Source organism: Sparus aurata, chromosome 20 (genome assembly GCF_900880675.1).
Source record: "Sparus aurata chromosome 20, fSpaAur1.1, whole genome shotgun sequence".
In the NCBI taxonomy this organism is placed as follows: Eukaryota; Metazoa; Chordata; class Actinopteri; order Spariformes; family Sparidae; genus Sparus; species Sparus aurata.
This window is the reverse complement of record NC_044206.1, coordinates 17,611,027-17,627,685: the sequence shown is the minus strand read 5'-3', so window position 1 is coordinate 17,627,685 and position 16,659 is coordinate 17,611,027. Positions and strand designations below refer to the sequence as shown.

Below are 16,659 nucleotides of genomic sequence, written 5' to 3'. Positions count from 1 at the left end.
ATAAAAAAAAAAAGTGTTTTCGCTGCCTGACCAAATGTTTTTCCCTCTCCCTTCCAGCTTCTTCCAGAGCTGGCTAACCCAGACGAGCTGCTGTCGTACCTGGACCCTCCGGACCTTCCCAGCAATAGCAACGACGACCTTCTATCGCTCTTCGAAAACAACTGAGGCAATTTCAGACTCACATAAAACTTTTCTGACTGCCTGCAGAGAGCCCGGGGGGGCGGTCGCTCAGTACTTGATAAACGCAAAGATGCACTCCCTTTCTCTTCTTCCTCTTGTACAGTTTTCATTGGCCAGCGCAGATTGACTGAAAGAGGTTCAAAACTCAAAGACACGGCGGGACGCGGGATGCCCTCTCATCCCGCGGCGATACTTTTTGAACTGTGCAGCTATACTCAGTTGATTTTTTTAACGCCACACACAGGTGTATGTGTGCACATTAGGAAACGTGTTGTAGCATTTTTTATTCATGTTTTGTTTCCTTTTGAGACGTAAAAAAAAAAGGAATTCACTGTATAAAAACAGAAAAACAACTGAAAAAAAAAAAAAGAACCTGCGCTATCTGGCCAGTGTGCATTATGTCCATATTGTTAGTCCAATCTGAGAGGCCTCCTGGTGTCACAGCTCCATTCCCTGACTGGTCTGGTTAGTCGCACTGTTTTTTGTCCCACCACACATCATTTAAAAGCACAAAAAGATTTTGGCGATGCAAAAAAAAAATTTTAAAAACCTTCACAAAAGTAAAGAATTAGATCGGTGTATGTCTCCTTGACAAAATGTTTTCTAAATGATTTCTTGCTCTTTCTGCCAAACGTTTTAAAGTGATTTTTTGGGAATGATTGGCTTCCACTTTTTTCACAATTTGATACGAACATATTTTTGTCAACAAAAGAGAAGTCCCTGCCCCTCGGCCCTCTGAGGGTTGACAGCTGGAAAGGAGATTTTTGGCCCCACCGAAAACAATTTATAGCATACCTGCACTTCTACATTGTATAGCTATCGTCCTCCCGTACAGAGGAGTGATTTTTAAAGGAGACATAAAAGGTACAATATGAGAGATCGAGGGTTCCTGGAACGATCCTGCTGCGTTTTTTAATGCTTGCTGCTACAACTCCTTCCACGTCGCTCCTGTCAGCATTCTTTGCAATCTCTCTCCCTGTTAAATGATGTGCTGTTTAAGTAGTCTGCAAAAAGTGCATGTGTGCCAAGCCCCTTTTGTCTAGTGCTGTTCCAAGTGGTGAAAAAAAAAAAAAAGTTAGCGTGGATTTTACTCTCTTTTTGTTTGTACGTTTTTTTGTTTTTGTTTTTTGATTTCTGTCAGATTTAGAATGATTTATTTAACACTAACATTTGAAGGGATAACGCTGATATCTGCGATGCATTTCACCGTGCGTTCGCCGGGTAGACTGTATTATTGTTTGTTTTGTTCTCCTGTTTTTTTGTTGCTGCATAATTAAAACTATCCATAAATCTTTTTTTTTTGGGGGGGGGGACCGCTCAACATCACCAAAGTTAAAGAGGGATGAGAATGGAGACGTTTGTGTTTGCTCGGTCCTGCGTTAAGATTGCGAGAGCGTGAGTGCGAGTGCGAGTGTGTGTGTGTGTGTGTGTGTGTGCGACTGCGTGCACGTGTGTGTTTCCATTAGTGTTATGGGAGGTAATATTGATTTCAAAGATATAAGGGGGAGGACGAATACAGTTTTATCCATCACTGCTGTTTCAAGAAGTGGTCTTTAAAGCAGTATTGGTGCAGACCTTTTTTTTGTTTTTGCCACGTTTGTTTTCAATTTCACTTCTTTCGAGAAGAGTGCTGTTCAGTATGCAAATGTATTATTTTTTAAGAAATGCTATTGTACTGTAAATATCATTGTGAATATTTTTGTATCATCTTGATAATGTCTGTCCTTTTGATCATTAGTCGTCCAAGCTAACCACGTATGCCCCCTCCCCGGCCCCCTACCCCCCCCCTGCCCACCGAACTCCCATCTAACCACTGACTTTGTTTGTAACCAGCATACGGCGGGCTGTCAAGTCGGCCGGTCCAAATGTCTCATAAGCTATTTCCTGCAGGTCATCGTGCTTTTCCACTCACATTTTTCACCTCCTGGTGCACCCCCCGTCAGATGGGTGTCCTCCTCTTCCCCCTGCGTCAGCTCGAGGTGATTGTGTAGCATCATGTCAGGTTTTTTTCAGGTGTCAAGCTCAAGTCCGACGCGACGTTTTCCTTTCACGCTCCGGTGTATTTGTTCGAGAAAATGATCAATGTTGTCTATTCACGAGTTTTATGTTGACATTTCATCAGTGATACTGAATAACGAGTAATGTTTTTTAAAGATGCGGTATCGGCTGGCTTTCAGTGTAATTAGTGAGCTATGTGAATATCATAACTGTTGCTAATTGTCAATACACAGTGGTATTTTAAATATATATCACAACCATATTTTAAAGAAATCCATGATATTGTTTATATTTTTGTTATAGAAAATGTGGCTTTTTTTTAAAGAGCACGAGACCATATACATTTTTATCCCCTTTTTGTTTTTTTGGTAAATTATTTTGTACTGGTTTTTCTTATTAATCTGTAAGGCTAAAAAATCCAATTTCTTTCGACTGTAGCATTGTGCTGATTCGATTCACCGCCCTGGTTTTATGTCGACATTACTTTTAAACGTCGTTTCTGAGAAATATTGTTTGTTCCAGTTCAGCACACACACTGACATGTTGTTTCATATTTCTGTCACAGAGAGACATCAAATCAAATAATCCCTCTTTCAACGATACACTGCCACGTTTTCATTTAAAAAAAAAAAAACAACAACAAAAAAAACCCGCCTGATTTGAAAACTTTCCATCAGTCCCGTGGAGGTCGTCACCATTTCATGTTCTGTTCTCACTTTCAAGGAAGCCAATTCGGTGTAAAAGGCAGCACCCCAAAATCTGTAGTTGCACAATCACAATAAAAGGGCCATTTCTGTGGGGGGAAGTTGTTTAAAAAAAAAAAAAAAAAACAATAATAAAAAAAATTAAAAAACACAGAGAGTAAGGGCACGCTTATCATTCTGGCCTGGAAATGATGTCGAGGGCAAGGCTAGATCAAAACGTCCCAAGGATGCCTGTATATATGTAAATGAATATAGAGACATGTGAACAGAAATTTATTCATTTTCCCTGGGAATGTGCATTGTTTCTTCAGAATAATAAAAAGCTTGCAACCCCTCTACTGGAAGTGGCTGAATATGGAAAAATGAAACTTGTTAGTTAGTGTCTGTGGGTATCTCTCAGCATTTTGTTCCCCCTGCTGTAAAATACTTTCACCTCTTTTTGTTAGGGGAACTGGGACAGCTATGTTTTACATGTAATATTTAGCCTAAGTGTTCTAGTCTGTCACCTGCATACTCTGAGGTGCTAAAGCTAAAAAAAAAGAAAAGAAAACTAGAAAAAAAAAAAGGACAAAAAAAATAAAGGTTACAAAGAAAATCGCTCGGAGGGGTGGGAGAGAGGCGGTGGGAGGGGACGGGTCCAGAAGATTGTAACCGAATCCATAGTTTGTACAATTTTTTGATATCATGAGCAGTTGGAAAAATGATACAATCTAAGGTGATTCATGCAATGTGGCCATTGTCTCTATTGTGTACATTGTATGTACAATCATTTCATATTCTAAACTGGTCAGAAAATAAAGGAACTAATTGTGATTTTTAGTCTTGCAGAACTGTATGTAGTTAGATGATGTGACAACCTAATATTTATCTAATAAATATGTATTCAGATGATACCTGTATGTTGCCGTGGTCTTGTTTTTTGTGTGCTTGTGCCGATATTAATGAACACAGCTGCATGAGTGAGACAAACCTGCTCGTGGAATTTATTTAACATTCAGTCACTCGTGAAGAAATTAAAGAAGAAATAGGATAGAAAAAGTTATGAGAAAATAGTAAAGAATACATGTTGAAAAGTTTGTATTTTCCTTGCGCAGAGTGCTTTTGCATGTAATCACATATTTACATACGAAAACATTGAGTAGTTTGTTTACCTATCAAACGAAAGACCCCGTCAGACCAGTTGAGTCTCGCCCACTTTCAGTATGGAAACACCCTCTCAGTTGAAGTGTGTGTGTGTGTGTGTGTGTGTGTGTGTGTGTGTGTGTGTGTTGGTATCAAGACCAGAGAACGACAGCTTTACTCTGCTGCAGTCCAGATTCACTCTGATCCTCGGGATCTTCTCCTGCAGTCGGAGATCAGCAGATGGATCTGATGGTGACTCTGCAAAGTAGGTACCTCCACAGAACACGATTCCCCATAATCCAGAGCCTATGTCTCCCTTCCTCGGGACAGACGGTTCCAACACACCCAGTGACCAGACTTTGCTATTTCCGACCTGGATCCCGGCTGTGAGTCCCTAGAAAAAGCCCTCAAAGCCTAGGACAAACCAGGAATGATCATGAAACCTCTCTGGATTATCAGGACTCTGCTGTTTCTCTCTGTCTCTGGCACTGCTCAGATCTTCAGACAGGATGAGTTTTAGACCAGGTGTTTAAACCAGAGTCCTTCATCTTGTTCCAGATGCTGAAGGTTAGGTTGCCCAGGTTGCCTGGCCTCTTATATCAGAGCTCCTGAGGGCAGCTCCCTGCTGGAAAAAAAACATAGACCAGCACCAAAACACAACAAACAGCAAGACTAGCATATGTTTGGTTTTTCCAGCAGGGCTGTGCAACGAGCAGGGGCCCCCACCAGACTCGCCAGGAGTAAGACGTCCTCAGCTCTCAGCTCCCCCTCTGTGACTCTAACTGTGGCTGAAAGAAGTGGTATTTCACTACTTCACTACTTCCTGTACCTGTCCTCCATCAGCTGAAGTCACAGTTTTGAACTGAAGTAAATCTGTCTGCCTGTCTATGCCTGTCTAAGATCTGTTTTATTAGAAAATGGCATCACCAATGTTATGCCTTGATCCACTTTCATTCATTTTCTTTTTTAATGATAATTTGGATCAACTTTTCCCCCGTTTTTAAATGTTTTCTATTGTCTCTGTGTTAATGTTTTATGTCTTATTTTATGTGTTAAGAAGTGTCTGTTTACTCTAAAACAATTTAAACTGTTATGAATGACGTTACAGTTTGTAAATTTGAATTTTGTAAATAATAAAACAACGTGCTATTGCTCTGAATCTCGTTTAATCTCGCGATATTTAAACCGCGGCTGCTGGGGGGGGGGGGGGGTTGTACTTCCGGTTTCGTGGGAACAACTTCCTCAGTTCGCCTATGTAACTAAACGTGACTTTTCGGCGACTGCTGAGCAGAAGGAGCTGACTTGAACCACAACACTCTGGGAAAATGTTGCTTTTATCAAACCGGATAAAGTTTTGTTCGCTGGCGTTCACCGCCGCTCGTATGTACAGCAGCGGCCCCACGACCGCCAACAAGAACCCGACGGTTTACTTTGACATTGCTGCAGACAACCAGCCACTCGGCAGGGTAACCTTTGAGGTGAGACCACAAAAACATGCACATGGCTTCGTTTCTTTTGAGCTTTTTAACGCAGTTTGACATGAATTAACGAGAAGACAGCAGCTGCTGTACGCCCAGCTGGAGAAATTCTTCTCGCGTCATTTTTTAATAATGGCTCACTGAAACTGGTGAAATGTCAGAACATGTTCACATTATTTGACCCTCAGGCATTTTGCTTTTTCTTTGGCAGCTCAACGCCGAAGTCGTGCCAAAGACTGCAGGTAACCAGTGAACAATGTCTCATAGGATTTTATTTCATAATTTTTAGTCAATGTTGCTGATAATCCTTATATTTAGCGTTACTTAAGTGGGGTTTGGAATGCAGGGCTAGCTACAGTGTGGTGTTGGTACTTTTCCTATAAAAGGGCACTATGTAGTTTTGGAAAAGAAATCAAACTCAGAATTGTGATATTTACAATATTAATGAAGTAATAATACAAACTCTTATTTTTTTTTATCCATAACCAAATTAACAAGCTGTTGTATGGAAAGATGGCAGGGTCCATCACATATAAACACAGTAAAAACGTAGACATCTACATTGTCCTTGAAAGGTCAGTTTGTTTTCATGACAGAATAACCTGAATAAACAAAGAGAGTGTGTTTACTTATTGAAACTAAAACCTGAGTTTAGAAACCCTTAAATAGCTACTTAATCTCAGATTAAGGTTTAATACAGGAGTGCAACATGCAGACAGTCCTTAAGGAGGAGACTTTTCATGGTTTCAGATTTTATTTGACATACTGAGCAGGTTACCCTGAAAAGTATTCATCTCCAATGTATTGTCTTGTCCACAACCAAAATACATCAAGTTTACTGTAACAGAGGAGTTAAGAAACACTAAAGAAGCTGGAATCTGACTAAACGTTACTCCAACAGATTGATTATCAAAACAGTTGGTGTCTAATGTTATAGTTGACATTTGGCTTGATTGATTATTAAAGCTCTACAAGTAAAAAAAAAAAAGTTTGGCAGGATTTGATATGTCAAGATACTGCAAATAAAATACGTAAAAATTGGTAACAATGCCAAAATAATGTTTTTGATGCCTTATTGTGAGAAATATTGAAATGGCTTTCTATAAAAACCCATTTCCTCGCAACTATGAATTTTATCTGAACATGGACAACATTGCCATATCAACATTTTTTATTTTGATTATGAAATATCTGATCAGAGATTACAGCAAATAATCAAGAGGTTTTATAATCTCACCAGACACGTCATGAGAATCTGACACAAACTTTTCCCTGTAGAGAACTTCAGAGCGCTGTGCACAGGGGAGCATGGCTTTGGTTACAAAGGATCAATTTTCCACAGGGTGATCCCTCAGTTCATGTGCCAGGTAGGCTTCTCCCTTTCTTCTTTTGTGATTCTTTTGTTGTCCGGTGGGCAGCTTCAGTGTGTTTACCATGAGGTGTGCGTGTGTCTTTCAGGGTGGAGATTTCACCAACCACAATGGAACTGGAGGGAAGTCTATCTACGGATGGAAGTTTCCTGATGAGAACTTCAAGCTGAAGCACACTGGATCTGGTAACCATCCCATTCTGTTTGTATACACTGTTACAGTGCGGTCTCATTAGTTAATGCTTATTCTCTTTGAAATATACTTCTGCAAAACTAATCCTCACGCAAGGGAAGTCAGCTAATACATTTTTCCTTGGATGTCAGGGGAAAACAAGGAACTTCACAGGCAGATCATGACACAGGGAAGTCACTGAGCGGATTCCCCATTTTATGTTATACATTCAGAAAAAACTTTATTCTGTCAGTCCAAAACTCAGTCTTTCCTTTGATGCACCAAACGGGACGGGTATGCACAAACTAATAACCATATTCCTTTAAAAGTCACCTCTTAACAGGACGAAATATACTGTAAACTACATATCTTTATACTTATGTGCAATGCTTGATTAAGAAAAGGATGATTTGTTCAGAGATCAGTCTTTTAGATTTGGTTAAAAATGATCTCAGAGGTCCTAAGAAACCTTCATTTCAAGTGTTGGATATCGGTAGACACCCTGTAACACTACAAGGCACCAGAGGGGCAGAAAATCGGGTGTGGTTCAGGCGGTTGTCTACAGAAAAGTATTCAAAATGAGGCTGTTTAACATTGTAGGATGAGATCAAATCAAACAAAGAGCAGGAACAGATAAAACTACCTTATTCACTCAAATAGTGAGTATTAAAAGCTCAAATAATACTGTGTGAGCCCAAAAATAAACTGTACATACTGTTCTGTTGTAACATGGGCTCTCACTTAACTTGACCACCAGGTGGCAGCATTCTGCAAACCGTGTTTGACTGACCTGTTATAAATTAACATAGGAAAGTTTCGGATGATGTTTCCTTCAACAGTTTTTTTTTTACACTTGTTGTAGTAGTTCATCATGTTTTCATTGCTCTGTCGTAGGTATCTTGTCTATGGCCAATGCTGGACCCAACACCAACGGATCCCAGTTCTTCATCTGCACCAGTAAAACAGAATGGTATGTGCAGTGAAGCACGGCATTATACATGGTGGTGATGCTGCTGCGGCCATTTTATTCCCATTATTTTCCTTTATCAAATTTACTGGATGGCCTGTTGAGCCATCTGCACAAAGCTCCTGTGCAATGGGAAAACTAAACACGAACAGACACATCAATACTGTATATAAAGTATTAAGGATTAATATGGGATTCTCCAAGGATTTAGTTGTACACTGAATGCAAAGGCATCTGTATATTTGTATTTTTACCAATGATGATGATAGTAATAACTTTATGTATTTAACATTTTCCAAAAAACAGAATTACATAGTAATCAAATACATGGAGAAAAGTGCAAGTAAAGAAAGTATTACGGGGTAATTGCAAATATGAACATATAAACAATAAGATTAATCAAAACAAGCACACACTAAGATAAAATAAAGGCAAAAACATCAGTATCGAGAATTAAAAGCAGCTGATTAGTGTGTTTTGATGAGGGGCAATGTCTCCCGCCCCTCATCTCCTCTTCTAAAATGTACATCCTGAGATGTGTGTGTATAGTTTTCAGCCCTATTTTAAACACAATTACATAAAACACGACACATAACAACAACTAAAACAATTCTGCCTAAATCCTTTGAGTGTTGTGATGCTGCTTGGCCACCGCAAAACCCTGAAACATTCAGTAAAATGTCAGTTGTGCAGGAAGAGCGACGCTGAAACAGTTCTATATAATTTCAGTTGATTATTGGTGCCTATTTGCATCTTTTTAATCATAGTGTAGGATATGCAGCAATTTACCCATGACACAAAAATACAAGTGCTTAGATTCGACACCAGGATCTTTCCAGCCCAACAGAAAAGTGTCTTTTTATAACACACACACTTGTTTTAAAATAAAATGTCCTGTAGATTCCACCCAGTTTAATAACTTCGGCAATGCCATCCAATCTTAACACTCTGCTACCTTTGGAAGGCTTTTGTTATCGTAGCTGTTTTTTTAAAGTGGGTTTAGCAGCGTCCAGTTATTATTGAAATGCTGGGAATACATTTCTCGTTGGAATGTTTTGACATGACGGCAAAAAAGAAGGTGAAGATCTGACTGACGGCCTAAAGCAGCAGAACCATTAGACAAACGGTGGCATCACCAAAAAAGCTGAGTCGAAACCCCCGCTGGGTGCACTGTGGATCGCCCAACTGTTCGGGGGCAGTGATAATAAACCTCCTCTTTCTTCATTTAGGCTGGATGGCAGGCATGTTGTCTTTGGCAGCGTGAAGGAGGGACTGGACGTGATCAAGAAAGTGGAGTCTTTCGGTTCCCAGTCTGGGCGAACCTCCAAGAAGATCACTATCACAGACTGTGGAGAGCTGGACTAGACTCCACGTGAGTGGCTGAGAAGGTTGTAGTCTCATCTCCCTGCTGTAATTTCAATGTGAGAGGCTGAAGGAGGCTCTTTCCTCAGTCATGGTACCTCTCTCTACTGACAGTTGATTATCTCACTCTGGTACTTCAAGTCTGGGTTAGTTTTTCTTAGTAGCAACTCAAGCACTTAAACTCGTCATAAAATGTGAACTTGTATTATAGGACAGAGGACAACGGGATGGTTGTATTGTATGTGAAAGAACAATTCAAACATTAATATACATTGAAACTGTCTTGGAGAAGGGGCATGCATTTGCAAAAAAATAAAGTAATTTTTTCTAAATATGAGTTTGTTCTCGCCTTCTGTTCTTATTCCAAATAAACGTCAATGTCAGTATCACAAAAAGCCTTTGAACGTCCATCGCGTGCGATTTAGGAACTACATATCATATTCATAACTGTGTTCTTCACTGTATAAGAACTAAGACGGTGTGTTTTTCTTAGAATGAGTCCTTTTTTGGGGGGTCTACCCCAGGAGTTGGCATCACAGAACAGAAAACAAGCAGCAATCGTGAGGAAAAGGATGATTCAGTTGGTTGCAAACTCCAAACACCTTGCTATGCCACTAGATCGTACACACTGGACCTTTTTAAAACCGAAATAATTGATTCTTTTTGGCTGTGTGGAGGCAGTTCAAAGAAGTTGTAAACGGCATTGATATGTTTAATTAAGTCCAGTATCAACCCCGTTCAACCTCTGCTTTTGGTCTGTACCAACTCCTGGTGTAAAAACCTGGCTCTTTGGAGCTCAGCATCTTGCTCGAGGATACTTTGAAATGTAGCTGGGGAGTCGAACCTGCATCCTTCCAGTCGCTTAACAGCCCACTCTACCGCCTGAGCCACTGCCACCCTGTTTAATAGAAGCCTGTAAATATCTACATATATATAATGTTATAGCTGCTTTGAGGCTCAGTTTCGCACCTGTTCTCAAATAAAACTGTTTTGTAGTTGAAGGTGTGTCCAGTTATTGGATGTTCACCAGCTGAGGAGTGAGATCAGTGTTGTGTCATTTTTCCTGCCCCTGCGTCTGTTTTCCTCATCAGCCTCTCAGCTGACTGATGATCTTGTTCTGCTTCTGCGGAGGTCTTTCTGCTGAAATGTTTCTCTTTTGGAGGTCAGGTCAGATTTTCTTTATCTAGTGTCACAATTCGATGTTTGTTCTGCTGTTGGTGATATATGAGAGGGGGATGAAGCACAAATGTGTTTTTACTTTGCTATGAGTAAAATTTTACCAGATGTTTAAAAAGTATCAAGACGTTCTGTATTATGTTGTGGGGAGATAAAACATCTGGAGCGCTTAATGTTGTAGGGAGGATGTGGGACTATCAGTCGTTAGCTATGGACAGATGAATTAAAAACCACGGGATAGCAGATCAGTAGAGAAACCAGCAACACACTGAGTAAGATGTTTAAATACATTTTTAATACAAAAACATTTTAAGAGATCAAGGGATCAAACTAAGGCACATTAAATGGCATTTCACACATCTTAAACAGTTAAAGGTCAAAAAGGTATTTCTGTTCCATCTTCATTTATCATCACGAGTTCGTTGGAATATGAAAAAGCCTGTAAAGCAACACGCACAACACAACTTTGATGATCTTTGGAACATTTAGGTTCCTATTCTTTCTTTTGTCACATTAGGGCCTGAGCACCGACCACTGACGACCGACGGAATGTTTTTTTTCTACTCGAGTGAAACGAATTTTTGAGTGCTTACCCAAGCTCAGAAGACTCGTGACACTTTGCACACACGTCACACATTGTTGTACTTATTTGTAGTCCTTGGCCTGTGGATGGAGCAAAATGCCCCCCCCCCCCAATTAATACCTGTCTAATAATGGTTTGACCTAATCTTACACAGATAAGTCATTCAAGTCGAGTCTCAAGTCATTTATGTACATTGTACATTTGCAAGTCATCAAAAGACGAAAGTCAAGTCGAGTCGATGTCACAATGACTCCAGTCCAGATCCCTGGGAGTCGGCCATTGCGAAGGTAGTTTTCCCTTATTGCCGTTTACTGGCATTCCACCTAAAAAATTGGCCAGTGCAATTTAAAAACCTTTGCAATGCTAAATTGTGAAGCTTTTGGGTTTTCGTTGTATGCTGTGGTAGCCCGGTTACGGCAGCATGGCTGTGGCGGCATGGTGATTTTTCAACCAAACATGAAACTGTTGTCCTTCCAAACTAAATCGTCCAATCTGGTCCAAGTCCAATGTGCGATAACCGCTCCGGCCTGACGACATCTAAATGAAAAGATTAAACAACAGTCATAGTGCGACCTCTGGCAACCAGAACTGTCAGTTTCTACTCTTTGACGTCCTTCTCCCAGCCGACTGACCAGATCTACCTGAAGTTTGGTCTCAATAGTCTCGAGTCATTGATGGTGGTTGCCATAGCAATGCATACATTTGCCATCACACAGGAAGTTAAATGGTTCAATCTGCCCCGAATTTCATGTTTGATCATTAATAACCTACGTGAGTCATTGAGTTTCATGAAGTTGTCATGTTGTGGTCTCGGCTTGATCTGCAGGAACATAAAGTATAATTGGTCCATGTTGTGTGGCGCCACATAGATGCCACAGAAGGTGACGCTGAACCACCTTGTACAGTTCGCACAATATATTAAAAACCAGAGTTGTGTCAATGGCCCGTTCAACACTGCTCACAGCTTTAATGTTACATTTGAGACATAATAACCTTTGACCCTTAAAAGGCACTTTGGTGGGTCTCTATTAGCCATAGTTGCCAAAACATAACTGTGCTGTCGTATTTTATTTCCACCGTATTGCATTGATTTACAGTTGTGTACAACTGGAACGACAAACTACCTAAAAAGACATCTTTGGAAATACAGGCACATATGTAGCATATCAAGAATAAATGTTAGTCGGCTAATATATTCCTTCACTAAGTGTAATAATCACCAAATAATGGCTTCAAAATATATTCCAAAATGATGTACCTTCTAGTACTGAATATAACGCAGATAAACATAAATCTTTCTTAGTAAAGACCTGTCGCATATTTTATACAGAAAACATTTCTATTTAACTTATTTCTGGAATATACAAACGTGTAAATGAGAATCTTCATCTGGAAACTTCACCACCGTCTCGAGCGAAGACGGACGCAGAACTGAAGTTTCTTAATTCACAGTTGGTAAGACTTCAAAAATAATATTCACATGATAACTGAGTGAGCTAAAAGAACCCAGCAGATGCAAAGTACTCGTCTCCACTGAGAGGTACTGTCGATAAAATGAGCCTCTTGTACTGAGGGTCACAGTGTCAGAGAGAATATATCGTTGAAAATAAACCGTTAGATGCATTACAGTACAATTAAGTTTACTATCGTGTATTTTTAGTCATTTAAATGCGAGTCCCCTCCTTTCTGAAAACTTTGGAGCGGTATACAAGGCGAGTAGAGCGCTTTATTGCTCGCGGCGGCAGTAGTAGCCGAGGACTTTGCATTTTTCACACAGGTGTTGCGGATGCTCTTTGCTCTGGTCCGACACGTCTAACCCGTCAGGTTTCTCCAGAGGTCGCTGGAACAAAGAAACAGAGGATTTTACTCTTACCGTTCAAACAAGGATAAATACACTCAAATATAAATATTCTGTTATTATCCTTTCGTTCACATGCTGATGAAAAGTCAGGCAAAGCTTCGTATTCCACAAAAAACATCCTTGGAGCTTCGCAGAAGAACAGTGTTGAGGAATTCTTCTTAACAACTAAAGTAGATGGGGACTTGTTTTGTATTACAAAAACATGAAATGGCTCCATACGGTGTAATCTAAGTTTTAAGGAAGCATCAAAATTCCAACGTGATCAGAAAATATGTTTTTTTACAACCTTGATGCGCAGTTGAGTTCATGCAAATCAGGTCGCATGGTTGTATTTTAATAGCAAACGAGCAGGCAGACAAATGGGACGGAGAGGGTCAGTCTTGGTAGAAGTAACAAATAATCTCAAGACGTTTCAGTAAAAACCTTTTGTTTTCAGCGTTTCAGTCTACCAGTCCGGCACTTCTGTCTCTATCATGAACGTGGTGTTACCTGCTTGTGAGGGTAAACGTTGATGTGGCACTTGATACATTCTTGCCCCATGTTGGCCCAGGAGTTCCCGCTCATCCACTTCCTCTTGCATTTGGGGCATTTGTATTCACCGAAGCACCTCTTCTTTCCCTGATACGGGGTCAGGCCTTCACCTTTGGGTCGAGCCTGAACAGAAGTACAAAGAACACAGCAAGTTTTTAAATCACTGATCATGTGTGCTATGTTGTTCATTTTTTACACATTGTTGTTCATTTTTTACACATTGTCCATTTACACATTATATACTCTCTAATTGATGTTATTATTTTTTGTTATTATATATAATTTGTTACTATTAGGTTGTTATTACTTTTATGTAGTTTTTATTTTTAATTTTTTGTATGTTAATTTTGTGTTTCCTTATAATATTGTGAAATTTTAACATTATTTAGGTGGAGGCTTTAAATAAGCCCACTGGGTTTTCTGCCTCTTCCTGCACTGTATGTTATTTGTATTCTTTGTCAGTATTTGTGTATTTTCTTTAAATTTTGCTGAATAAATTAATAATAAAATAAAAAAAACCCACTTTAAAGTAAAAAAAAAAATTTGACATCTACGTATTATGATGCACAGATATCTCCTTAAGGGAGACATCAACACTGGACCGCTAACTGTGCGGCTAATTGAGCTAACTAGCTAACGGCAGTAGCTCGGTGCTGTCCCCTATTTGTTTAGAGTATGGAGTCAACATTCTTAAATTCTGAAACTTTAAACCTGCCGCGTGATCTAAATGCTTGAAATACGACATTTCTACAAGCGTAAACCTCAATTGCATAAACAGTTTGGCTTTTCCCTCTCACTACCTCTGTCTTGAAAAGACTGCCTGGCCCGTTGACTGCAGCCAATTCAAAACTCTGCATGATTAAAACAGGAAGTGATAGCAGCCCTGTTGGTGGTCAAGAGGGTGGAGTTGAAGGAGTAGATTTTCTCAGGAATGACAAGATTATTTATGGTGTCTGTCAATAAAAGTTAAGACGCTCATTTGCTTTGATGCTTGATAAATACATACAGCCCTGGAAGAGGGAGTTTTCCATTTCCAAAGAAGCCTTTCTTATCTTATCTCAACTACAAGTGTAGACAGACGGTGCAGGGATAAAAAAACTAAATACTCCTTGTTCTATAGAAGAAAAACAGAGGCGTTGTTTCAAGGGAGTTGGGATATATTGTAACAGTTCAGCATAATTTATTTGTTGGGCTGAAAAGAAGGAGTCTCAGCTTTCCCATTAGAAATGAATTCCCTCCCTCCAGCTGTGTTCCCGGGGGACCATAAAGGAGGCCCCGGCCTGTGGGGGGACCAATGGGAGACGCCTCCCTGCTATAGGACAAATACCTCAGGCTCTCAGTCATCCCTCCCAGCTGGCCCCGGCCCACCAATCAGGACACAAAGATCTTAGCAGGGAGGAAATAAAACCCAGATGAACTCTGCACTTGTATAACATGACAAAATCCAAAGCCCATCACGAAGAAATCATCTCGACACGACTGGTTCAAATTAGAAGCACCTCGGCTGAAAAAGTAGGGCAAGTCAAAATTAAGACCGAATCCAGCCGAGGAGAGCACGTCAACCCTTGTTTTGATTCACTGCAGGAACACATGTCAAGTTCATACAGATCATTTTGTTCATTTCCAGGCCTACATCTGTTCCATGCACCACATTTAAGGTTCCACCGGCCGCATCTCTAGCTGTTAATGTCACAGTGAGGCACTCTGAGGCCTGTGTTTGCACTATTCAGCCACCGTGAGGCACTGTGGGAGGTCACTTTTGATCGGGGCACCTACAGGGAGAGCAGACGGAGCATCATCTTCCTGAGGGAGGAAACGGCTTTCACTCCGCAGAACAAGCAAAACAAACCCTACCTAAAGTCTGGAGCCCACAGGGCAGCAAAGGCCACGCCACACTCTGGAGTTTCCACCGGTCCTATCAGAGATGTGACACTGACGACCGACAAATGAAAATCACACTCATGACCCGACAGTGAATGGAAGCTCTGATGGAAAGAAGGAAAGTTTGAGTGAACGCACAGAAAGCCACAAAAGCGCTCCTCAAGCGTTAGCTCTTCACTACAGACAGAAAAATGTCTTCCAGAAGCCCATGGGGTAAACTGCACTCCGCGCCTGTGGAGTGATCAATTGTTATTAAAAGGAGAAAGAAGTGCGAAGCTGCGACTTGCCCTGACAAGTTGAGAACGCTTTAGCTTTTATGCAAATCGAAAAACCTGCAAGACATGCTCCCGATAACACCAGGATTTGATGCAACAGGAGTGGCCGCTTCAAAACTGCCTTGGTATAGCAAGCGAAACCTCAGCATCAGATGCATGACTGGAAAAAGTGGCGCAGCTCCACAGCTCGAGCTGAAAAGTTGAGGATATATGAGCTTCTAAAAAAACGGCAGGAAAAAACAGGACATGAGGTGCAAGGGAGGAGCTCACGCAAAGTTCAACAACCATGGTTCTGCTGGCATCGCATTCGCATGACGCTTCTCTGTGTGATCTGGTGCTTTGAGATAAGTGCTAACATCGACATGCTCCCAATGGCAATGCTAACATGCTGATGTGTGGTAATTACAATGATTGGCATGTCTACCATCTTTATTTTAACATTTTAAAAGCTGATGTTGATGGAAAGTAGTCGAGAAATTTGACCTGATTGGGTCTTAGTATTCATTCTGAGGGGAAAATGAGTCCCTGTACCAAAAATTCATGCCAATCTATCCAACAGTTGTCAGGGAATTTCTCTCTTAACCACAAATATGGAGGAAAAGTCTAAAGGATTCATTGTGTGGGAACCATGAATGTAGGAAAGAAAAGTTGTGTGCCACTTCCCTCAATAGTGGTTTCAAAATTTCACCACATAAATTAAAACTTTAACCTGCTGATGGTGCTGCACATATAGTCAGGAGCTCACCAAAGTCAGTAGGGTTCATCCTAGGGGGACCATGAATGATAACTGTTGAGACATTTCATTCTAAATTACAAATTTGAACCGCATGGTAGCGTCGTCGTGTATCTTCAGGATACATCCTCTGGGGACCATGGGCGACATTCCCCGACGGAGCGACCATTCCTGGCGATACACCGAGGTATGATGTTTAAGGCTTTGTCAAAGATTTTCAGTCGACTCAAATGTTTTGTTCTTCGGCGTCCTTTTCTTCGTTGCACA

The 16,659-nt window shown here is 40.6% G+C and overlaps 3 protein-coding genes across 7 annotated transcripts in view; 2 read left to right on the top strand and 1 right to left on the bottom strand.

Annotated features, from left to right (window-relative positions):
- Positions 1-3,775, top strand: part of LOC115571265 (zinc finger MIZ domain-containing protein 1-like) — a 128,385-nt gene extending 124,610 nt beyond the window's left edge. For all 4 annotated transcript variants that reach the window (XM_030400550.1, XM_030400551.1, XM_030400552.1 and 1 more), the window contains one exon: positions 58-3,775. In XM_030400550.1, coding sequence (XP_030256410.1) covers positions 58-165 — 108 coding nt within the window. In that variant the 3' untranslated portion in view covers positions 166-3,775. The remainder of the gene's footprint in view (positions 1-57) is intronic.
- Positions 3,776-5,207: 1,432 nt separating this feature from the next.
- LOC115571268 (peptidyl-prolyl cis-trans isomerase A-like) lies at positions 5,208-9,689 on the top strand. The gene is made up of 6 exons (XM_030400559.1): positions 5,208-5,482; positions 5,694-5,724; positions 6,761-6,849; positions 6,941-7,037; positions 7,918-7,993; positions 9,220-9,689. The coding sequence occupies exons 1-6, from the start codon at positions 5,330-5,332 to the stop codon at positions 9,353-9,355; spliced, it is 582 nt and encodes a 193-aa protein (XP_030256419.1). The 5' UTR covers positions 5,208-5,329; the 3' UTR covers positions 9,356-9,689.
- A 1,115-nt stretch (positions 9,690-10,804) lies between these two features.
- The window catches only part of LOC115571267 (zinc finger CCHC domain-containing protein 24-like), a 19,726-nt gene continuing 13,871 nt past the window's right edge, over positions 10,805-16,659 (bottom strand). Inside the window, exons 3-4 of one of the 2 annotated variants that reach the window (XM_030400556.1) lie at positions 13,462-13,626; positions 10,805-12,951 (exon numbers count right to left, since the gene is read on the bottom strand). In XM_030400556.1, coding sequence (XP_030256416.1) covers positions 12,838-12,951; positions 13,462-13,626 — 279 coding nt within the window. In that variant the 3' untranslated portion in view covers positions 10,805-12,837. The remainder of the gene's footprint in view (positions 12,952-13,461; positions 13,627-16,659) is intronic. The other variant, XM_030400557.1, reaches the window with a different exon arrangement.

Bases quoted from the DNA above. Each gene is read 5' to 3' on its own strand.
- LOC115571268 (XM_030400559.1), top strand. From the start codon at position 5,330: ATGTTGCTTTTATCAAACCGGATAAAGTTTTGTTCGCTGGCGTTCACC. The intron at 5,483-5,693 runs GTGAGACCACAA...TTTCTTTGGCAG, and splicing joins TCGGCAGGGTAACCTTTGAG to CTCAACGCCGAAGTCGTGCC. The intron at 7,994-9,219 runs GTATGTGCAGTG...TTCTTCATTTAG, and splicing joins TGCACCAGTAAAACAGAATG to GCTGGATGGCAGGCATGTTG.